The sequence below is a fragment of the Cavia porcellus genome, unplaced genomic scaffold (genome assembly GCF_034190915.1).
Source record: "Cavia porcellus strain 051 isolate PalLab524CR breed Dunkin Hartley unplaced genomic scaffold, mCavPor4.1 scaffold_29, whole genome shotgun sequence".
NCBI lineage: Eukaryota > Metazoa > Chordata > Mammalia > Rodentia > Caviidae > Cavia > Cavia porcellus.
In genome coordinates this window covers 21,784,401-21,809,639 of record NW_026947512.1, presented here as the reverse complement: position 1 = coordinate 21,809,639, position 25,239 = coordinate 21,784,401, and the positions used below count along the sequence as shown (strand labels likewise).

Here is a 25,239-nt window from a genome sequence, read left to right as displayed (position 1 = left end):
CTAATTTAGGCATTGGTCTGATGATCAAACACAAGAGATTAGAATAGCAGAGGATAATTAAATATAAAAGAAGTAGGAAAATTCTCTTTCTCTCTCTTTTTTTTTTTTTTGGTACTGAGGATCAAACCCACAACCTTGCTCTTGCCAGGGCAAGCACTTATGCTGCTAAGTTAAACCCTGGGTCCTAGAAAATTCTCTTTAAGAGGAAATTGGTATTGGTACTATTATTCTTAAATTATATAGTGATAATACACAAGTGTTGGTTGTATTCTTCTTATGTTAAATATTATATGATGTGTACTTTAAAGGAGAAAACATTGGGTGTTTTGTGTTATTGCAGAGGAGAAGGCCAGATTACAAATTAAATTGACCTTTGACCAAAAATTATAAAATACAGTGAAGAAGCTAGTCGGTGAGGTCTGTGGAGAACCTATATAAAATCATATTAAATCTTAATCTATCAGCAGTTTTTGATCACAATTCAAAATCACACTGAGCCAGGCAGTCTAGAAAATCCTGCTGATGGTTCGTCATTTTAGTCCTATGGAGAGACTACTCTTAGACTGTTTTTGTTTATTTTGTTTGTTTGTTGAGAGAGGATCTTGGTATGTTGCCCCAGGGGATCTTGTTATGTTGCTGTGTTGGCCTCAAACTTTCATCCTCATGTCTCAGCCACCACCGCCTCTGGATTATCGGTGCATGGGAGTCCCTGTAACCACTCTTTGAATTCATTTTATTAGAACAATGCTGTTCTGTCATCCTGTATCTTTTTTCCTACTTCCTGTGTGTTGTGTCTTTGTAATTGCATGGCTTTACCCAGGTAGAAAACTTGGACATTTACCCAACCTGTCTTACCTGCAAGGTCTTCCTCCTTTTACCCATGTGGGACTTTTTTTTTTTTTTTTTTTTTGTGGGAATGGCCTGTTTTCAGCTTTGCTGGTTAACAAGAGTTATACTGTAAGAACACCACAAATTGAACCTTGCTCCACTGGCCCCAAACTAAACCAGGATTCTCCCCTCAGTGTTCTTTTACAGCCCTGTTCTTGGCGCAGGTTTAACTAAATTATATAGTACATTTTTATTCATCATTACTACATCGTGAGCCTGCTTTTTTTATTGGGTTTTCACACCAAGGAGCCTAAGATGTAGGTGATGTGTACATGTTTGAGTAAAATTGCTTCCCAAATGAAAACAAGCCCTGTACAGCCGTCCTCTATGTCCATAAGATGGCAGCAGAGGAATGTCAGTGGATCTGTTTGGTTCTGTTTGCTCCCAAAAGCGTTTTTCTGTTTGGATCAGTTTTCAGATGAGCATATCTCCCTCATTCCATTTCTAAGTGCTTTTAATATGGGAAGTGCAGATATTTTCGGGCATATGGAAGCCCTTTGTGGACCTCCCCTCTGGTGCTTTTTCACAACAGAACAGCAAGCATAGGATAAAAAAAGCTCCCTGGGTTGCAGGCAGAATTCTTCCAGCAAAGCTTGTAAGCTGCTGCACCCTCAAGATCAAGGGTATCGAATACACACGTAATAAACAACGAGTATACAACAAGGAATATATATTCTTGAGTGCAAACTGGTATTTAGGTAGACTATTAGGAGTTCAGAGAAGACAGTGACTGATATAGGAGAAGAGGCTAGATGGGCTTCATAGAGCCAGGAGAAGTAGGATTTGAGTCAGCTTTCAAGTGTATGAAAGGCTTAAACAGGATAAGAGAATTAACAATTTCAAAAGTTTATTATTTAAAGTATATTATGTCAAGAGTTTCATATTAATAAGCATAATAAACATGTAATAAAATTGAGGTTCAGACAGATTAAAGAACCTCCCTGTGTCACAGAATTGCTGATAAGAAAGCCAGTGTTCAAAATCAAGTCTGTGAGATTCCCACAATCATTTCTGCTCTTCCACAGCACTAAGCACATGTACCCAAGGAAGAGCTCAATCTTAGCTGAACCATTCTTGGCAGTATGTGTGAGCACAATGTTTAAAATCTCTTGATCTGTCTTTGAAGAGGACATAGAAGGTCTACAAATGAATATTTGGAGAGAGATCTTTTTGAAAATGAAGCAAGTTGTAAACTTTCTATCCTGTCTAAAATTTGAGTATTATGAGTTTTGAGAATCAAATGAGAAATTGTCTTTAGATCTCCTGACTTGGCCAGTGCTGGGTATAGGAAGTTTATCTTTGGGAAAGCTCCAGTGTATTGAGTAGTTGCATTTCTATTTTAAGAAGGATTTAAAAGTTGGAATTAGCTGACAGCAATTACCTGAATGATCGTTTCTGATTCTTTTTTTATAAACAGTGCCTTTTCTTCTTCCTCAGAGTCTCTTAGATAATTCTGGGCAGTATACTGACCCAGCTCTTTTATTTCCTGTTAGGAAATTTTAATCTTCTAATCTGAAAAGGAGGAAAATGTGATTTACAGACTTTGTACACTGGTGCATACTTATCATTGACCTATAAATACAGTAATAGCTCAAGGATCCTTCAAGAACTAAATTCCTTATTAAACTGATCATGTTGAAAAGAAAGGACACAGCACACAAAATTCATAAATAAAGGAAAGCAGAACTGCAAGCTTAGCTATAATCTACAACAAAAATATACCTGTGCAAAGATTTTATTTGTCCTTGACAGGTGCTTGTCTTTGCCATCTTAATAGGGTTTACCTTTGGCCTTACACTGCCCCCTGGGGTTATTATAACTACTCTTTGCCATCAGACTTGAAAAAGTCCTTTAATTTTACTATATCCCCTTCCTGACCTCCTATTCACTCTTTAACTATTAAAATGGAAATTCTGTCCTATCTGCCAATCCAGTGAAATTGCTCTGGCCAAGGGCCCTGTAAAATTCCTCATTATCAAATTGCATGGTCATCTTTTACCCTCAGCCCTGAGCAGCACTCTAATGTTCACTATGCTTTCTTAGGTTTTTATTTGATTGTGACCTCTGTGGTATTTCCTGGCTCACTCCTGTCTTTCGTGAATGCTCCTTCTTTGTGTCCCTTTTAGCCATTTTCCTCTGTAACATCTTAATATTGTCCCATAAGTGACCTTCATTTCTCCTCCCGGATTCTCCCTAACTGACCCTGTCTACTCCAGTTGCCTCAGCTGTCACTCAGGTCTCTGCTCCCAGACCTGACTTCCCTGCTTCATTACAGCACGTGGGAAAGGCTTTGAGCTTTGAACTGTGCCTGGCTTCTTCTAGTGTGCCTCCTCCAACAGTGGGCACTAGTGGCACAGTTTTCCTTTCCCTCTTATTTCTTCAACTGTTTAAAGGTATTGTGGCAGCTATGTGTTTTTTAAAGGGTTTTCAAGTCCTCTTTAGAAAGGGCCATAAACAAAGTAAATGAAATCTCTCTCTCTCTCTCTGACCTTTAAAAGGCAAGAAAGTCTGTTTGTTCTCATGTACTTAAAAAAAAAAACAAAAAACTGTCAATGGTCTTGATCACCCAGGTGTGAAACTTGGAAATCAAAATAGAAACCTTTTTCTTCTTTCCTGCTCACTATTCGCCTGCCACATGGTCCTGTCATTCTTTTTTTTTTAAATTTAAGGAGGAAAAAGAAAAAAAAAACAAAAAAAACAGAAAAAGGGTACAAGTTATACAGAATTTCAGAAAAAATAAACAGTAGGAAATCACTAGTTAATAGATTACATATTTGGTCCTGTCATTCTTAAGGATCCTTTGGTTCCCTCCTTCCCACTACACTGCCCGCTCTTAACTCAGTTCTCCTTACTGGACCCAGGGCCTTGCTATCTCCTCCCCCATGCCACCAGCCCACCTCTGCATTGGGTGCTGCATTAAGGACTCTTTCTAGTTGAAGATCAGATAAGTCCCTGACTTCCCTTGAAATTCAAGAATGGCACTCCATGTACTGTTGTCCCCCACCATTTTCTAGAAAACCTCTTCCTTTTACATATTCCCCAGATCATTTCCCTTGTGACATTTTATTCCTTATTCCCTCATGAAGTATCAGATGTCCTCTTTTAGCACCATGATTTGTTTTTGTTTAAAACTTTATCAGTAGTTAATATGACCATGTCCCCTATAAAATCCTGCATGAGAGCCAGCTGTCTTCATTTTTATACACAGTGTCAGGAATGGGTCAATCAGTAAGACAGAATGGCTGAATAGAATGAATAAAATGAATGAGCAATTTACATAACTGACTAAACTTAAAACACAGCAAATAAGTGAGTGAATAGGAAATTGGGACCAACCCTAAGACAAAACAAAAAACTCAGATTAGGAATTTCATCCATAAACTTTGATTCATTTTGGTGACTGTTTTAGAGCACCTCCTCTAGGCTAGGCATAGTGCCCAAAAGTAGTGGTATAATAACAGAATTCCCACTTTCCTAGAACTTCTTAATAACAGTGGACAGACTACAAAGAATTTCATTTCTTAAGATTTTAAGCCTCCATCTTTTGTGTTATAATCTACAGTTTAGCATAGTGACTGACATTTAATTGACTAAGGCAGTTGTTAGATTGCATATTACTTTTCTGTGTAAATGAAAAAGTCAGTGTGTGTTTAAAAGTCTTTGTATAATTAAAGTATTTCATTAGGCTAGGGAGTGATAACTACATTATGACATGAGAGAATTTGGGGGATGGTAGAACTCTTCTGTATCTCAATTGTGAGAGTAGAATTCACAACATTGCTGGCATTTGTCAGAATTCTTATTTCTGTATAATAAAAAGGACAAATGCATGTAAATACCTCAGAAAATTACTTACTTTAGGAAATTTACTTTTTGAAAAGTTCACTGAGTCTTTTATTTACCTTTTAAAAACTTTTAATTAACATATAATAATTGTACATATATATGGGCTATCGGGTGATACTTCCATATAGGTATATAACGTGACCATTAGATCAGGGTAAATGATGCATCTGTTCTACTAGCTGTTCTGAAATACTCAGTTAATGATTTTGAACCATGTTTATTCTACTATGATGCAGAATAGAAGTTATCTTCCCATGCAATTGCAACCTTATACATGTCAACTATTCTCTCCTCCCTAGACTTGTTTTAATTAAGGAATTTGATCCATCTCAAGCTGGGATGATTTCAAAGGTGGGGCTCAGCGGCATAAGCGCCTGCCTTGAAAGCAGGCAGTCGTGAGTTCGATCCCCAGTACCGATAAAAAGGAAAAAGACAAAAAAAAAAAAAAAAAAAAAGAAAGTAAAGGTAAAAGTTTGTAATAAGCCATGTCAAGCTTGATTTTTCTTTTAAAAATTATAACACAGCTGGCCATGATGGTGCACACTTATAGTCCCAACACTCTGGGGGCTGTGCCAGGAGGATCACAACTTGAAGTCCAACCTGGGCAACTTTACAAGACCCTTTCTCAAAATTAAACTAAAAACGGACTGGGGATAATGCTTAAAGGGAAGGCTCTAGGTCCAATCCCCACGAATAAACAACCAAACAAATGATTTAACATTTTAAACACCTTATCTTTTGACTTGATCAAATCTCAACATTTTGCCAGTTCTTCAAATAAAATATTAAGAATAGATTCTTCTGTGTATCTCTCCATACTCTCACCTCTTGACTCTTTCCTAGAGATAATCACCATCCTGAATTTGGTATTATCATTGTTACACTATTATTACTGTCACTGTTACTTAATTTATGTATACCTGTATCCTACTTTTAAATATTTTTATTATTTATGTGCATAAATAATGCTTTTAGCCCATGTGCGATTATACCATAGTTTGTTTTGCTTCTTCCTGTGTCATTAAACAATGAAGTTTTTTGGTTAATGTTAATAATAATAAACCAGTAATAGTGCTGTATACATTCTTGTGTATACTTCTTTGTATAATGTGTGTGTGTGTTTTTTCGTTTTTTATCGGTACTGGGGATCGAACTCACGACCGCACACTTGCAAGGAAGGCGCTTATGCCGCTGAGCAAAATCCCCAGCCCCTGTGTTTTTAAAGAATACTTATTCCCAAACAAATTTCTGGGTATACAGTATGAGTACATATTGCTCTTTTTTATTTATTTTCATCAGTAATGTATGAGAGTTGCTAGTACTTTACAATAATCTTAAGATTTTTTAAAAATTTTTTTCCAATCTGAGAGAAATTTCTTGTTTAATTTGCAATTTCTTGATGCTGGTAAAACTATTTTCTTTCATTTGTAAGCTTTGGTGTCCTCTTTGTTTTTGTTTTTTGTTTTGGGGGGATTGGATTATTGGTGTTTTCTTTAAAGGTGATTTGAGTTTGTTATTTATTTCTGATACAAATATTTTCCAATTACATAGTATATGTGAGTATTTTGTCATTTATCTTTTAATATCTGTGTCTTTTACTACATGGATACTCCATAATATATTTAACCATTCTTCCATTGTTTGAGATTTAGGTTGTTTCCATTTTTACCATATGTGCTGTCACATTTTTTTCTTATTTAAGAAAAAAAAATTAGTGGTGTTGCTGGATTTGTCTTGCTCTACTTTGTAGTCAGTGATAAATATATTCAGGACAGTTGGCCAGGACAGTTCAGGTTGGTATGGCCCATGGGGATAAATAAAGCAGCCTTCACTGGCCCTGGTGCATGGATCTGTCATTCTTGGCATCAGTAACACCTGCTTTGACCAATGAACTAATTGTAAAGTGACCTACATAAGTAAAACATTGTCACTTGTGAAGTTGGCTTTGACACTTGAGGCTGGCATATTTTTAATGGAACCAGTGATCCGATGGAAAAAAATTCAAGATGATGTAGTACTTATCTTTAGCAAAGGTCACAGAAATACCAAACTTGCATTGTCACTAAAGCAAAAATTTTGTGCTGTATAACATAGAGACTAGAACAAGGATCAGCAAATTTTCTGTAAAAGGTGAGAAGTTAATGTTTCAGGCCTTACAGAGCATATGGTTTCTTTTGCACCTGCTCAGTTGTGACAGTGTAACATGGCAAGTATACAGCCTTCCCATTCATTTATGTATTATCTAGAACAGCTTTGGCACACCACATCTGTAAAGTCTAAAAGTTTTATTATCTGATCCTTTACAGAAAAAAGTGTGCTGACCCCACGGCCCACAAACTCAACACTGTTGACATTTTGAGCCCAGATAATTCTCCTCCCTGCCCCCCAGGGAAGGGATAGAATTCTCTCTTCCTGAACTGGTCTGGTCCAGAGGATTCAGGAAATACTTAGGAATACTGAGGAAATTTCTTCCTCCTTTCTTCTTTCTCTTTTTCTTCTATTTTTAAATAATTTTGATTGCTAGAGTTATAATTAATTCCTTGCTTAAACGTAAGCACTGATCTCAGTATGGAATCGGGCCAAAAAGACACACTAATATTTGAATGCAGTTATCTTAAACTATGAAGTCAGATAATGTCTTGATATGTGAAGCATACTAGGTCTAGAAATCTTCCTGATCTGTAAAGCGCATCAAATTGAGCAGTGTTTATAGATTACTCCTCTGTCTAGGTTTAACACACTTAAAGCAGATCTGAAAATTTCCCTGCATTGCATATGTTTCTTTTTAATCTGTTTCTTCTCTGCTGTTGGTATTTGCCAGCTGGCTAGGCCCGAGCCTCCACTGAGCTGGTATTTACAGCTCACTTGAGTACATGAAGCAAATAGGGTAGCCCAAGGGCAGATGAAAGAGTATCCAGAATGAGAATGCTGCAGTTCTCTTGCTCTGTCTTCTTTTGCAAAGAAGGAATCCTCTCCCTGCCCTCTCTATCAAATGAGAAGTAGCATTGATTGGTTTGATACAGTGTGTGAATTAGGCATCTAATGGAATGGTATTTTGGGAACTATTAACAGCATTGGCTCTGCTAAACTCTAGGATTTTGCCTTCCTCCTTTTTTTCTCCTCCCCTTCCTTTTCCTCCTCCTTCCTAGGAGCAACTTCTTAGCAAATTACAAGCTTTGTCTCTGGCTTGTTGGGTAGCAGTGGCAGTGCAAGCCTTTTCTAGTTTCCAAGGGAGACCGGGTGCTGAGACTGCAGTCTTTCCCAGCAGCCACTTACCTTTCTTGCTATTCGTCTCCACACATCTCTTGACCTTCATTCTGCTATGCAAGCCTGCACAAGGAGGTAATAGTCTGTTTTCTTGGAGCTCTCTGTGTCAAAGGGGACTGAGGGAAAGTGGGGTTGTATGGGCAAGGCATATGGAGACAGAGGAGTATAAATATTGCAATTAGCAAAAAAGTAACTCTAAAGTATGCTGCAGCTGTGAGCTTATTCCCTTTTGCTCTGTCTATAAATACCTTAAATGTGGGAGCCCCAGTACTATCTCATAAAACTTGAAACTACTACATATAAAACTGTAATGTTATAGTAATATTGCCACTGGGAGGCACAGAAGAAAAATGAGAACTTTGAGAAGAAAATTAAATAAATTGCCTTTAAAGTTGGCTAGCTAACAGACTGATCTTGACAACATTCTGTTAGGTTTATGTTGTGTGAGTTGGATCTGGCTTTCAGGTTTAAGGAGAGAGCTGACAATATCTCTTAGTTGGATTTTGAGGACCTCTAGAGCTTTGTTATCAAATATCGTATTCATTGGCCATGTTGGCTATTTAAATTTAATTAAAATTGGATACAATTAAAGATCAGTTCTTCTGTCACACTAGCCCTATTTTAAAATGCTGAATAGCCACACACGACTAACTAGTAACTACCTTATTGGACTGTGGAGATATATAACATTTCCTGTATCATACAAAGGTCTCCTGAAAGCTAAAGAAAATGATCTGTTAAATGAGAAAATTTAGTACAGGTGACCCTTAGTATCCATGGGTCCTGCATATGTGGATTCAACCAACCAAGGACTGAAAATATCCAGGGAAAAAATTGTATTTCTGCTGAATATGTATATATTATTTTTTTCTTATCGTTATTCCCTAAACAATAATGTAGGTATTTTCATGACATTTATATTCTATATATTTTAAATAATATAGACATAATTTAAAGTATATCAGAGGATTTATATAGATTATATGCAAATACCATATCATTTTATATAAGGGGCTTGAACATTCATGGATTTTGGTTGGGGAAAGATTTCCTGGAACCAATCACCTTTGAGTATTCTGAGAAAACTGTATTGGCTAGACCAGTGAAAGGCAGTTTAACATGACTTTACAATCCTTTGTCCAAAATAGCATAAATATGGATTTACTGTGGTGCAAAGCTAGAAGAAACCTTAAAGACTATAATTTGCCCCTTATTTTAGTTCCAAGAGGTTAAGAGCACTTGTGTAGCATACATGAGGCCCTGGAGTGCATTTCCAGTATAGCATAAGGGAGAAGGGCAGACCTCATGGTGTTTGATACCTGGTGTTTGTGATGGCCCTTTTACATGTTGATGCCAACCTCTGGAAAAGTAAAAACCATCCTTTCCCAAAGTAGAGTGTTCATTATGGGTAACTTTTGAGAAATGTAGGAGGATTCTAGGAGAAATTTAAAATAAGACATCATTATTCATTTATTCCTATTATTCCTAGTTTTGGAAGAAGAAATGTATCACTCCATAAATCCACATAGCTAGCATACTGTGGTATTGAGTTGAAGAAATAATTTGTAATGTAATTTAAGAAAAGCTGTACTAGAATTAGGAGAATATGATTTTAGTTACTTTAGGTATATGACTTGAGCTTAGGTAGATATTTCAGTGCATCCTTTAGCATTGGTTGGCTCATCTGACTCAAAGTCTCAGAATTAGATCACATGATTTCTTGAAGTCATATAGTCTTTAGCTATAGGTTTGCACTTCACCTACTCATCTCTTTTCCCTGCTCCTGTGTGCTATGCCAAATTCTTTGCAAAGAGGTTCTTTTTTAGAACCTGAAAAATCTTTGCCTGTATATTCTTATATGCAGAACGTAGTCCAAAGACCATCCTGGATGATCGTAAATAAGACATGCTAAAAAGGTAGCCATTATGCCTATAATTATATATTCCAATATAAATAATATAGAATAAATAAAATACAAGGGACATTGATAAAAGATGTATATTCAGTTTGGTTCTTTCCCATTTGGAGTGAACATGTTTAAGTACCCTTTTCAGCAGATTTGAGGTATAACCCTTTTAAACTATTTAAAAAACCAACATCCACCTATTGAATTCCAGGCCAAAAAAATTTGTTTTCTTGTCATTCTAGGGAAAGAAGCTCTGTTTTCTCCTGGGAAATCCCATTTATTTCTCTGTCATTCTTCTACTTTGAGTAGTTTTACCTAGGTGACCCTGTAAGTCTTCATAGTGAATGCTTTCAAGGGAATTAATTCCTCTTCCAAATGAGTTATCCATTTCTGGTAAAAATAATTAAGTGGAGCTCTTTTATTATGCTATATGGGAATGATAGTGTAATAAATCCAGCCTTCCTTCATTTTCTAAGTTACCACTGAAGAGCTTTTATAGAGGTAATGAAAACATAACTAGTACGAGTAGAGGTCATGGGGGTGGTGGTGTAGTAGTGGGTTAGTGGCAGCAGCAGCTCCCAAGGTATATGGGCACTTAACTGTGAACCAAATATTGTTCTAAGTAGTTTACCTGAATTTGCATTTAATCTTCATGACAGTCCTATTAATCTTTACATCTTTATATTATCTGTTATACATATCAATATCTTCATTGTAAAAAAAATTGGGATTCTAGCATTTAAATAATTTTTCCAAAATCATCTAATAAGTAAGTTGAGGAACCATGGCAGAGCCACTAGATAATCTGATCCCTATTCTAGTGTATTCATTCTGTACAATATACTTGTCAGAAGATTTTATTCGTATTCTACTGATTGCATAATCTCAATTTTCTAGTGAATACAAAGAAAAATGTTTCTTGTTCTCAGGGAGCATGGTAGACAGGTAAATTAATTATTTGATCTGAAGAGAAACCAGAGTATAGATAAGCTAATTAAAGGACCTTGGGATCTGAATACTTTTTTTGCATAAACTGGGTATATTAGCCTAGGCTTACATTTTATTCCTATATTTTCCAGTGGGAGGGATTGAATGCGGGGTAGCCTAGTTTCATTTGGATGTCAAAAGGCAAAAATGAGAAGCTACAGCTTTCTTATGGTTTAGAAGTTTTAATTTCTGTTGTATAAGCCTATATATATCTTCTTTTCATAGAAGTGCAGTACCCTTTAGAGCTCAGATTCATAGATAGCTACCAGTGCTTCTCAGAAAAAGCAGGTACATTGGATATGAGTTTGGTGTAGTGTGGAGGTCCACATTTTGTCCCTAGTAAGAGTCAAATAGTGAATATTTTAGACTTAATTGTCTATATCATCTCTGTTTAATAAACTCTGATTTGTAGTTCCATAAAAACTTTATTTACAAAATACAGCAGGCCATATTTGACTCAAAGACCATAGTTTGCTAGCCATCTGGTTTATCTTTTGGAAAGTTGAAGAACCTGAGCTCTAATGACAGAGTGGAGTGTGACCTCAAGGCAATCATTAAGTTAGGTACATCACTTCTGTGAGCCCTGGAATAACCATCAAGGTAAAGGGAAGTAAATGAACATGTTTTTCCTTCCTCAAAAACATTTACAATGTAAGTCCTGGAGTTTCTGGCTTTTGTTTCTATAGAAATTTTTTCTAAATCGTAAAAACCTTATAAATAGACACACATTACAAAGTAATATAGAAAATATTCTAAAAACTGTATGACTACATACATGTATACACATAAAACCTAGACTTACATATAGGAAAATAAAAATGGGGTTATCCTCATGTGGAATTTCAGTTGATTTTTATTTCATATTTTTTATCTGTTTTTTTCTATTAAAAATATATATGGTTTCAAGTATAAGAATTCAAGCCAGGTAAACCCTTGATGCTATTTATTTATCCATTTTTATTTTTGGTACCAGGAATCGAACTCATGACCTCGCACTTGCCAGGCAGGCGCTGTGCCACTGAGCTAAATCCCCGGCCCTTGATCTTATTTTTATAGCTGTTTCTCTCTTTCAGTAAGAGGGAGGGCAAGGGAGTTGGAAGCTTGCTCTTTCAGTGTGGCTTTTTTTTTTTTTTTTTAAGACAGGATCTCGCTGTATACTGCAAGCTGGCCTTGAACTCAGTAAGTACTCCAGGCAGGCCTCAAATTCATGACAGTCTTCCTTCCTGAGCCTCCCAAGTGCTGGGGTTACAAGTATGTGCCACCATACCTGGCCTCATTGTGGTGTCTGTATATATGCTAAAAAGAGATAGCCATCAAGAATTAAGTATAATAGTGATACTTTGTGTATGTGTGTGTGATATATGTATATATGTATATATGTTTTGCAGTTATAAATGACATGTAACCGGTAACCCAGCCAGAACTTCATAGAAACTTAGTCCTCAGTCTGGTCACCACTTCCAATATCTGGACTATCATTTTGCAAGTTTGAGGACTTACTCTTTTTAGTTCTCTTGGAGGAAAGCAATATATTAAGACTTAAATCTACCAAATTCAGCTTCAGGCATCAGAATTCCAACTTCCTAATGTGCTTTGAAGGAAAATTGACACTGCCTGGTTGAGGCATAAAACAAATATTATTCATATTTTATTTTAGACAAACTCTGCAAATACCTGGAGAAACTGTGTATTTCCCCTTGAAGTCAGTGAAACAATGGCTGTGAGGCTAAAAAATTGGACAAGATTTTCATTTTCAACTCATGGTACTGAGGAAACAAAAGTTAGAATTTAGAAAAAAGGGCACTAGTGGGCACCCCAGACTCATCTGAGGCCACTGCAAGACTGACCCCTATGGATTTACCCAAAATAGACCAACGCTGTAAAAGTGGAAGCATATCTTCTAATCACCATAGTCTCAAAATGGATTCAGGTCATTTGCCTCAGCATTGAAGTTCTCAAATTGTGGTCTCCAGATCAGCGTCATCTGCTGAGATATAATTAGAATCACAGATTCTTAGATTCCCACTCCAAACCTACTGAAGGAGACCTTCACCTACCAGTTTGTCACAAGTCTTCTAAGTGATTCTGATGCAAGTGCAAGCCACTTCCTTAGCCTACCTTCTTGAGGAAAAGAATATTCTTTCTGAAGGAAGATGACATCTTCCAGAGCCACAAATTATCACTTACATTTTCTCAAATGCATCTGATATTAATTCCAAAATTACCAGACATGCTAGGAAATAAGATTGACTTACTAAAATTTTTTTAAAAGACAATATAGATTCAGATATTATCAGACACATAGACTTTAATTATGATTAATATGTTCAAGAATATATAAGATGAAGGATTTCATTGAGAACTGCAGTGTATTAAGAAGACTCAAATAAAAAGACCTACTAAAGAGAATATTACTGAAAGATTGTGTAGTTGAAAATACCCAGAATGAAGCTCAGAGCAGTAAAAGGATGGACAACACAGAGAAAGCATAGTGGACTGTGACTAATAGGTCCTAACATATGTGATTTGAGTTCCAGATAAAGAGAGGAACTAGCCTTTTTCATGGAATAATTGGAGAGAAGGTGTTCCATGACTAATGGCCAAGCAGTGGTTATTTAGACTGGGGTACTGGACAGATATTTTCTTGCGAATGAACAAAGTGAGCCTCCCAAGTATTTGTTGTCTATTGTGAAATTTAAATTTTCAAGCAAAAGTTGAAATTTTAGAAAATGTATACTTGTCACTAAGTGGTATTGACAGTTTCCCAGTAAAGACAGTTCTAAGATCAAAGGCAATATTAAAGGATGTATTTTTAATATGAAATATTATGAGAGGTGTCAATATTGGGAAGTTTTCCATAACCAGGTATTGTAGTATTTTTAAAATGACTAATGAAGACATAACGTCCTAAAATCATGGATGGGTAAGGAAATACATTAAAAATGCAGTGTAGACCAATGGGTATTAACATAACAGAATATGAAAAGTCTATTAATATTGTTTACATTCCACAATACAATTGGTTAGTGTTTTTGGTATAGTATCAAAGACTATTCACAATTATATGAAAAAACTATCATAGTACTCCATATCTGTGTAAGCCAGATATTTATATATTTTAGCTAGCACATCATATTGATTGCAGAAGTATATATAAGAATCTAGCTCTCTTCTAAGCCAACATTAAAGGGAATTGACAAAAATGTAAAGCATGTCACTCTTCTTAATGTTTTATTTTGGAAAAAAGTGTTTTTCTTAGAAACAGTTATTGATGTTACATGTACAATGAGATATTAAACTTTTAATAAAGTGAATACTAACAGATATACTTCTACATAAACAAAAGCTCTTTGGGGAATAAAATGGAAGGTGGGGTGAGGGAACAGAAGGAAAGGAGATTTTTGGGGGAGAGGAATTGAAAGGGAAAAAATGATAAAAATAGAGCTTTTGCAAATGCGAGGAGAATCAAGAGTTAGAAGGAACAAGGAGGGAGGAGTGTGTAAAGGATTTAAGAAAGAAAGAAAGAATTAAGATGTCTCATGTACATTTATCAACTCTCCATGATAATCATGATTGTTATGTCCTGCAAACATGTACTAATAAAAAAGTATTAGACAAGACCCAAAATATTGGTAGCCATTACTACAGAAATTAGAATATATAATTAAGGTACCATGAACAATTTTATATTTCATAAAAATTTCAATTTTTAATTGAAAAAACAAATGAAATGGAAAGTTTCTTAGAAAACAAATATTGACAGAACAGAAAATATACATAAACATAATTCCATTAAAAATAACTTGAATCTTTTATTTAAAACTTTCCTACAAAGAACACTCTAAACCAAATGGCTTTTTGGGGGGGACTTTTCTTACCTTTTAAGGAGGAAATATCCTAAATCTTACATATATTCGTACAGAAAAGAAACAGTAGAATCTATTTCCCATGAAATAGATATAACCATCTTTAACAAAGCTGACCACTGTACTATAAGAAGAGAAAATTATAAGGCCACTTTCTTTCACCAGCATGGATATAAAAGTCCTAAGCTAGAGGAGTGTGGAGGAGCAGGGGGACAGACATAAAAAATGATGGACATACAATATGTGTGTGCGCCAGTTTCTCAAAACAAATGTAAATACTGTGTATCACAAACATACACCAATTTTTTTTTTTTTTTTTTTGTCTTTTTCCTTTTTATCGGTACCGGGGATCGAACTCACGACTGCCTGCTTGCAAGGCAGGTGCTTATGCCGCTGAGCTAAATCCCCAGCCCCATACACCAATTTTTAAAAAAAGATCCTAAACTGAATACTGACACTACATAAAAAGTATATTTACATTTTAAAATCTACATCTCGGGTGGGGGATAGCTGAGTGGCAGAAGCTTGCCTTACATTTGCATAACCCTAGGTTAGATTCTCAGAACTGAGAGAATAAAACCTTAATCAAGTTTAACTTACTCTAGTAATTCATTGTTCTATCATTCAGAATTTGTCCAGTGCCTTAAAATAGCTAGTATAGAGCTTTTTGAACATTCCCCACACAAAGAAATGATACGTGACCGAGGTGATATATGTATACCATTACTTGGATCTGATTATTATGCATTTTATACATGTATTGAAATGCCACACTATACCCATGTATGTGTAAAGTTACTATGTGTCTTGAAAATATATAATAAAGATTTTTAATAAAAATTAATATGACTCACCATATTAACAAAAAATAATCTATTTGGGGGAAAAACACGTAAGATAAAGTTGAACATACACTATGATTACAAAACAAACAAGAACAACTGCAGAATCCTCTTAGCCTGTGTGCTGTAGGAATGGAAGTTGCACTGGATTGACAAGTGGCAGTCAACTTGTCACATCTGGCTGGACTGAATCAGCACTGCGCTGGGTGTGAAAGGCCCACCTGAAGACTGTTGCCACCAGCAATGAAAGAGAATTAAAGGGAAAGATGGTGTTGTTGATTTTGGATTCTCTGAGTCTGTAGTATATGGACAGATCTTTCATACATTTGACTCTTTAGGTGAATATTATAAAATAATCTGTATATTATATGTCCTGTATTAAATCTTTTTCCTTGGAAAACCTGACTATAACAGAAGTGAATTACTTTAATTCTATGGGTGATATCTAGGAAATCTTACAGTAGACATCATACTTAATGGTATAATGCTGAAAGTATTTCTGGATGCAGGAACAGATCCCGGAGAGTTACTAACACTGTTCCCTTTCTACATGACCTAGAATTTCTAGACAAAGCATTAACACAGATGAAATGAAAAATGTAAAGTTAGGGAAAGAACTAAAATTCTCCTTTGCAGATGACGTGAATCTACATAAATAATGTCTTGATTTCTATAGTTTATATTGATGGCAGATAGCATTCCTGCATTTTGACTTTGCCTCTGTTCATTCTTAAAGTATAGCAATCCCTTTAATACATGAAAGTACCTTCTCATTCATCAAGTATGTGTAGCACAGGTCTTCCTCCCACTGTTACTTTGATTTCTCTGCAGGTCCTATCTGACTCCTGTACGGGATGAGGAAGCCGAGTCTTTACGGAAGGCACGCTCCAGACAAGCTCGACAGACTCGGAGGTCCACTCAAGTGAGTGTGACATTTTTTTTTTAAGTCTTTTGTCTATCAGCCTTTTTGTTAGAGACACATTTATAGTAATGTATCTTATTTCAGCCACTGCATTAAAAACTGTTATTTTGTTCTTTATTTATGTTGGGTTTCTCATATAAAAGAATGTTAAATCTTACACTGCATAGAATTGATTGAATTTGTATCTACGTCTGTCTACTCTGACCACTGTTCCTCTAGACTTGGAGCAAGACTGATCGTTCCACTTATGCATGAGGAGTTTTGGGAATCCCACGACCCCCTACACTTTACAGACCTCTAAGGGAAGGCAAACAGTTCCTAAAAATAATAAGCATAGTTTTCTTTTGCTTCATCACACTCTTACGTATAAATGTAAGAGAAATGAAAAGTATGCTCATATAAAAACTTGTTTATAGTGTTTACAACAGCATTATTTACAGTATCCAAAAAGTAGAAACAACTCAAATGTCTATTTACTAGTGAATTCGTAAACAAAAAATAATGGACTATTATTTGGCATTAAAGCATATTACAACATAGATGAATCTTGAGAAAACGTGCTAAGAGAAACAAGTCAGACACAAAAGACCCTGTATATCATATGACTTCCATTTCTGTGTCAGAATAAGCAAATCCAGAGACAGAAAGTAGTTTAATTCAAGGAGACAGAAAAACTAAGAATGGAAATGACTACTAATGGGTGTTGAGTTTTTTGTGGGCTGATAAAAATGTTCTTAAGGAACAGTGATAATTGCATAACTCTGAATATATTAAAATCCAAGGGAATGTATGCTTTTAAAGGGTGAATTTTATATTCTGTGGGTTATATCTCAGTAAGGAAGCCCTTTCTTTAAAAAAGGAACCTTTCAAGGGAGCCATCAAAGCAGTTTAAGGAAGATGCGGTATAGTCTGTATTATATTTTGTTGAAATCACCATGCATAGAATTGAGTGATAGGTGGTGTGTGTTTGTGACTTGCTAGGAAGCTGTTAAAAGTTCTGTTCCATGCTGAAAATGGAAAAGGCGTGAACTGAAGTTAGAATGAGAATGGAGACAAGGGTATGACTTAGTAAAGGAGATGGAGAAAGATGACCTCGTGAATAATGAAGCACAGTGAAAGGGAGCAACCAGAGAAGTAAAAAGAAAACCAGAAAATAATAGTGGCGTAGAAACAAATGAAAAATCCCTTGAGAGAGAGAGAGAGAGAATATGAGCCTATTTCAACAATTTTAAGAGTCGAGTAAGAAAATTGATGACTGAAAAAGGAACATTATGTACTATATGGCAGCTGTATATCTGTGAGAGTCTTCCCTGACCTTCCTAAAGTGGACGAGTATTCTCTTGTGCCATAGCAGCCCCTTTGGGGGGAGAGTATTGAGATTTGCACCCAGAAGCTTCATTCTGAACGACCCCCAGCTGTTTCTCACTTTATTTTGAAACAGGGTCTCACTAAGTCTCTAAGTTGCCCAGGTTGGGCTCAAACTTATGACCCTCTTGCCTCAGCCTCTTAGAATAGTGTTATTATAGGTGTGTCCCACTGTGCTTCCCTTTTCTACTTCTTTTTTCCTTGATGATTTTTTGCCTATTTCCCTTAATCAGTTGTGTCCTATATAAGGACCGAGACTAGCCATATTTTTTTTTTGACTTTGTTGTAATTATACCTAACACAATTTACCAATCTAACCATTTTAGGTATATAGTTCAGTGGCATTTACATTCACGTTGTTGTGTATCTGTCACTATAATACGTGTCTGAAGCTTTCTTCATCTTCCCAAACTGAAAATCTGTATCCATCAAATAATTGCTACTTCTCATTTCTCCCTGGCAACTACTATTCTACTTTTGGTCTTTATGAACTTGACCACGTTAGGAATCTTAAATGAATTATACAGAATTTATCCTTGTATGACTGCTTATTTCACTTATTTATCATCAGTAAAGTTCATCCATTCTGTAATATGCTTAGAAGTTCTTTCCTGTTAGGGGTGCATAATATTCCATTGTAGCTATATGCCGTGTTTTGTTTATCTATGTTGGGGATTTGGCTATTGTGAGTAATGCTATTGTAAAAATGGCTGTGTTAACATCTCTTCAGAACCCTGCATTTAGTTCTTTTGAGTACATCCCCAGAAAGGGAGTTTGCTGTATTATGTTGTAATTTTGTTTTTAATTTTTGAGGAACTGCTACACTATTTTCCATAGTGGTCATACCATTTTACATTCCCATCAGCAGTACACAAGATTCTAATTTTTCCACATTCTTGCCGGTACTTGTTTCCTGGGGTTTTTGTTTCTGTTTTTAAAACAGCCATTCTACTGTGAAGGAACAAACTGACTGTATTTTTGCTCATCATCTTTTCCCACTAGCATACAGTAAATAAGCCATCAATCTGTATGAATAAATATGAACGAGTCATGTGCAAATGGCAGGGGAATATAAACTGGCCGGAAATCATTGTAATTGTATTTCTGGAAGAAGAAAGGAAATTGTATTTTCTGGGAGAAGAGAGGAAAATTAGCTGATGAGGGCCGTGGAATTGCAAGTGGAAGAGACGAGGACATAGAAGTATCTTAGAGTGAAAGAACCAGTAGAGGAGTGGAAGTCCACGTCAGAACTTGAAGGTTCTTGGAATCCTTTGGAATGTGTAGATTCATTCTAAAAATTTTATTAGAACCTTGATGAAATTCTGTGAGGGAAAGAAATGTCTGTCCAGAAGGCAAACTCCAAACTCCTTAGCATGGCATGAAACCCTTTATGACCTTCCTCTACCTGCTTTTCTAAATTCAGTTGTCTTTATTCTCCCAGCTCCCACAGCTTCCTTTATTCACTTGCATGCTTCACTTTTGCTAAATGACCCTCAGGCTTGCTCAGCCCTGGCCGCGCAGTTTCTTTGAGCAAGCCTGTAACGCCTTCCCCCACTCTTCAACCCAAGCTCTTGGTCTGGTCTTGTTTTGTTTTTTCTTTCTTTCTCTCTTTCTTTCTCTCTCTCTCTTCTTTCTTTCTTTCTTTCTTTCTTTCTTTCTTTCTTTCTTTCTTTCTTTCTTTCTTCCTTCCTTCCTTCCTTCCTTCCTTCCTTTCCTTTCCTTTCCTTTCCTTTCTTTCATTCTTTCGGTGTATGTTTTAATTTTCTTTTCAAAACATATCATTGGATATACCTCTGTGTGTTTCTGTCTTATATTTGTAAATTTATTTTTTCTTAGCACGTGTTTGTGGTACATAATGATCACATCTATGGTGGGGAATTGATATGTGTGTAAGACATATCATAATTTTATTTTTTGTCTCCTACCCTGCCATTCCTGCCTGCTCCTTCCAACTCTTGGTTTCTTCCCCATTTGAAAAGCTATGTTTCCATTTTTCCCCATCCTCTTTCCCTCCTCTCCACTCCTCCTCTCTCCATCTCTTGTTCCTTTTCCCATTTGAAAAGAATTCCCTACCTTCTATTATTTATCTGTTATTTTGTTCTTTATTTATGTTGGGTTTCTCATATAAAAGAAACCATTCAATATTTAAGCTTCTGTGTCTGATCTATTTCAGTTAATATTATGCTTTCAAGGTTCATCCCTTTGCCTGTGCCTCAAGTTTATCCTTCTTTATGGCAGTCATACTACATTGTATATAAATACCACATTTTCTTTATCCAATCATGTCTTAATGGACATATTGGTTGCTTCCAAAATTTCCAGTTATAAAATTGTGATGCTATTAACATGGGTGTGCATGTATCACTGTAATATATGATGACTTTAACTCTTTGGGGAAGATACCTAGAAATGGGATAAGATGGATGGGATGGAATTTCTATACTGGTTTCCATAGTGGTTGTACTAGTTTACTTTCCCATCAACAATGTAAAAGAATTCCTTTTTCCCTGCCGCCTTGCCAGCCTTTGTTATTTGATTTCTTGATGATAACTATTTTTTCTATAGTAAGGTGGTGTTTCAGTGTTGTTTTAATTTGAATTTCTCCAGTGGCCAGCAATGTTGAACATTTTTTCATGCATTTATTGGCCATTTGTATACTACTACTAAGAAATGTCTGTTAATTTTAGTTCCTTTTTTTTTGATTGATTCTTTCATTTTCGAGGGTCTAATTTTTTTTTAGTTCTTTATATATTCTAGAGGTTAATCTTCTATCTGAGAAATAGCTGGCAAATATTTTTTTCCATTCTTTAGGTTGTTTCTTTTGCTGTGCAGAGGCCTTTTAATCTGATATGATTCCATTAGTTGATTCTCAGTACTGTTTCCTGTGTCATTGGGATTCTGTTCAGAAAGTTCTTGCCTGCGCCTTCAAGGGTTTTACCCACTTTATCTTCCAGGAGGTTGTTTTTGTCTTCACATTTAACCTTTGATCCATTTCTTTATTTTATTTTAAAGAGAAGAAAACACAGAAAAGAGAAACAACAAGAGACATACAAACAGCTACAAGAACAACAAAAACCCAAAACAATAACAATATCGGTTTTCAAAACAAGATGCTAGGAGTTTAACAAGGTTAGAATATTGCATATTGATGTCTTCAAAAGAGTTGTTGGATTACCAGATATAGTCATGCAAAATTGACCCAGTCATATGAATATTAACTGTTCTTTTCCAAGAACAAATAGAATTAGTAGTATAATTCATCTTAGCTATTTTTTTTATTTTAAAGAGGAAAAGAAACAATAAAATCAATCAAAATAAAGCAAAATAAGTGATGCAGGACTTCCAAACCTTTTGAAATCAACAGTAGTTACCATAGTGCCTTTGTTGCCTTCAAAATAGCCGCAGATACCACCTTTGGACATATTAAAAATGGAACAGAACAGGATAGAATAAAAACAATAAAAGCAAAACAGTGAATGCAATAAAGAACCTGCAAACAAGCTAGTAGTAAATACAAAATGGCTTCCATCACATGTCTTGCTAGCTTTCAAAGAGCTGCTCATGCCATCAGAGTTAACATAAACAAAACAAAAAAGAATAAACCCCCACCCAAAAGAAAAAAACAGTGAAAATGATACGGTTTTGGTGGGGGGAATCTCCTCCCATGAGGCCTGGTTGTCTCTCTCCACAGTCTGCAAATCTCTTTGATCCTTTTGATTTTAGTTTACTGCATAGTGAGATATATGGGTTTAGGGTTAGTCTTCAGCAGAAAGATATCCAATTTGCCCAACATCATTTCTTAAAGAGGCTATATTTTCTCCAGAGTACATTTTTGTTCCCTTTGGCAAAGATCAAAAGGCTGAAAGTGCTGGGGCTGTTTCTATTTCCTTTATTCTGTTTCATTGGTCTACATGTTTGTTTCTGTACCAGTACCATGCTGTTTTTATCACTTTAGCTTTGTAATATAACTTGGAGTCTGGAATTATGAGGGCTCCTGTTTTCCTCCAGAATTGCTTTTGCAACTAGAGGTCTCTTCTTGTACTGTATAAATTTTAGAATTGTTTTCTCTAGTTCTGTGAGGAAGGCTATGGGTATGTTGGTCTAGATTGCACTAAATCTGTATAACAGTCTGGAAGTGTGGCCATTTTGACTATACTGGTTCTTCCTATCCAAGCATAGGGTATAGCTTTCCTTTTTAAAAAAAAAAAATTGTCTTTGATCTGAGAACTGTAGTTTTCATTGTAGGATCCTTCACTTATTTGGTTAGATTTCCTTCTCCCCCTTCTTTTCTTTTTCTTCTTCCTCCTCCTTATCCTTCTCCTCCTCCTCCTTCTCCTTCTCTTCCTCCTTCTTCTTAAATGAAAAAATGATACAGAATTTCAAAACTAAACAGGTTAATTCTTATGTTTATAATTTTTGGGGAGAGTGCTGTTATGAATGGTATTGTTTTCCTAATTTCTCTCTCAGTGAGTTTATTAATGATGCACAGGAATGTTAGTGATCTTTGACTTTGTATCCTGCTATGCTACTAAATTTGGTTATTAGGTCTAATAGTATTGGTGGAGTTTGGAGTCTTCTGTGCATGTCATATGCATATAATGATAATTTAACTTCTTCCTTTCTTGACCGTATCCCTTTTATTATTTTTTTTTCTTGCCTGAGATTCCCCTGGCCTATGTTTCAAGAACTATATTAAACAAGAGTGGTAATAGCAGACATCTTTGTCTTGTTTCTAAATTTAGAAAGAAAGTTTTCAGCTTCTTTCTATTTAATATGATGTTGGCAATAGGTTTGTCATAAATAGCTTTTATTAGACTGAGATAAGGTCTTTTTTCTATACCTATTAAGAGATCTTATCATGAATGAAAATTGGTTTTTGTCAAAGGCTTTTTCTCCATGTCTATTAAGATGATTATGTAATACTTGTCATTGCTTCTGTTTATGTGATGGATTATATATATTGACTTGCATATATTGAACCATCCTTGTGTCCCTGGGATGAAGCTTATTGGTCATGGTGTATGATCTTTTTGATGATTTCTTGCATTCTATTTTCTAATATTTTATTGAAGATTTTTGCATCTATGTTCATTAGAGAGATTGGCCTATAGTTCTCTTTTTTTGGCTGGATCCTTATCTGGTTTTGGAATCAAGGTGATGCTGTCCTGTAGAATGGCTTTGGGATCATTCCTTCTCTTAATTTCTTCTCTTAAGATCTTCCCTTAAGTTCTTGTAGAATTTGACAGTGAAGCCATAAGATCCTGGGCTTTTTTGAGGTTGGAAATTTTTTGTTACCACTTCAATATTACTGCCTGTTGCAGGGTTATTTAGGATTTTTAAGTCTTCTTAGTTCCATTTTGACAAGTTATATATGTGTGGGAATCTCCATTTCTTCTGAGTTCTTAAATTTATTGGCACACAGTTTTGTGAAGTAGTTGCTAATAATCTACAATTTCAACCGCATTCAAGAGGCAGAAGCAGGAAGATTGCCCTGAGTTTGAGGCCAGCCTGGGCTGCATAATTCAAGGCCAGCCTGGGCTACATAGCAAAACCCTGTCTCAAAAAAAGAAAAGTTTTCCAGGCATGGTGGCTCATGCCTGTAATCCCAGCACTTGGGAGGCTGAAGCAGGATTGTTGCGTGTTTGAGACCAGCCTGGGTTACAAAGTGAGCTCAAGCCCTGCCCAAACTGCATAGAGAGACCGTCTCAATTAAAAAAAAAAAAGAAAGAAAAGAAAGAAAAGTCTGAATTTCTAGTGTGTGCTGTGATTTTGCCTTTTTAAATTCTAATTGCATTGATTTTTGTCTTCTCTTTCCTTTTTTTAAATTGATTAAGGATTTGTCTATTTTGTTTATTCTTTGAAAGAACTAGCTCTTTGATGCATTGGTTTTTTTTGTGTGTTGTTTTTGTTTTGTGTTGTTTTAGTCTGCATTTCATTGGTTTCTGCCCTGATCTTTATAATTTCCTTCCTTGTGATAGCTCTGGATTTGCATTGTTCTTGTTTTTGCAGGACCTTGAGGTACATCATTAGGTTATTTATTTGAGCCCATTCTGTTTTTCTGATGTGGGTGTTCACTGCTATAAACTTTCCTCTTAGGGTTGTTTTCATTGGACCCTCACAGTTTGAATATGTCATTTCATTTGATTCTTCATTGTCATTTGATTCTAGGAACTGTCTAATCTATTCCTTAATTTCTTCTGTGACCTATTTATTATTCATGAAGTTATTGTTTAGTTTCCATATGTTTGCATAATTTCTGTGGTTGATTTTGTTATTAATTTCTAATGATTTCACTATGATCTGATAATATGCATGGGATAATTTTGATCCTTTTACTTAAGCATGCTTTGTGAACTAGAATGAAGTTTGTGTTAGAGAATATCCCATTGTGCTGTTGAGAAGAATGTGTATTCCATTTTTGGTGTGGGTGGGTAAAACACTACCAAATGGTAGATATCTACTACCATTTGTTCAAAGTTTAGCTCAACCTTGCTATTTCTTTGTTGATTTTTTTGTCTAGGTGATATATTTTTGTCAGTGGGATATTGAGTTCCCCCATTATAATTGTATTGGTGGTTATCTGATTTTTTTTCATATTCATTAGTGTTTATTTTATGAAGTTGGTGTATATGTTTATAATTATTATCGCTTCCTATTGAGTTGTTCCCTTAACCAGTATGTGATCATGTTTGTCTCTTCTGATCATTTTTTTGTATATAACAGGAGGTGTATTGGAGGGACTGTCACTATTTCTTACAAAAACAAGTTTATGTAGCCATTTTTATACTGGAAGTGATTAACAATAGTTTCATGACTACCACCTAAGTCTGATCAGTTTTGGCTTGAAATCTGCTTTGTCTGAAATTAGGGTAGTTGCTCTTGCTTTTTTCTGAGTTCCCATTGCCTGGTATGGTATATTGTTTTTCATCCTTTGATTTTTTAATCTGTGAGTTTCTTTTTGAATTAAAAGTGTTTCTTATATACTGCTTATTGTTGAATTTTGTTTCTTTGTCCGTTCTGCCAATCTATGTCTTTTTATTTATATTGAGAGCTATTACTGAAAGGTAATGATTGATTTTCCTGTTCTCTTTCTTCTAATTAATTCTTTATACTTCAAAGTGTAAATTCATTCTATTTGGTGTATTAGCAGCATTGTTGGCTTCATTGTCTCTTTCTGGGCTATACCTGAGAATTTTTTCTAATGTTGGTTTGGTGATTATGAATTTCTTGAAGTGCTCCTTGTCATGGAAATACCTTATTTCTCCATCAGTTTTGAAGGAAAGTTTTATAGGATATGTAAGTTGGGGTTGGAAGTTCCTGTCTTTAGGGTGCAAAACACTTTACTCCAAA

General features: G+C 35.5%; 1 protein-coding gene across 14 annotated transcripts in view; it reads left to right on the top strand.

Moving 5' to 3' along the window:
* Positions 1-25,239, top strand: part of Ppp1r12b (protein phosphatase 1 regulatory subunit 12B) — a 235,775-nt gene that overhangs the window by 119,812 nt on the left and 90,724 nt on the right. For 12 of the 14 annotated variants that reach the window (XM_063240119.1, XM_003474831.4, XM_003474830.5 and 9 more), the window contains one exon: positions 16,434-16,524. In XM_063240119.1, the coding sequence (XP_063096189.1) occupies positions 16,434-16,524 (91 nt within the window). Of the gene's footprint in view, positions 1-7,627; positions 8,077-12,033; positions 12,074-16,433; positions 16,525-25,239 lie in introns of those variants that run through there. The other 2 variants (XR_010044527.1, XM_013157930.3) reach the window with 2 other exon arrangements.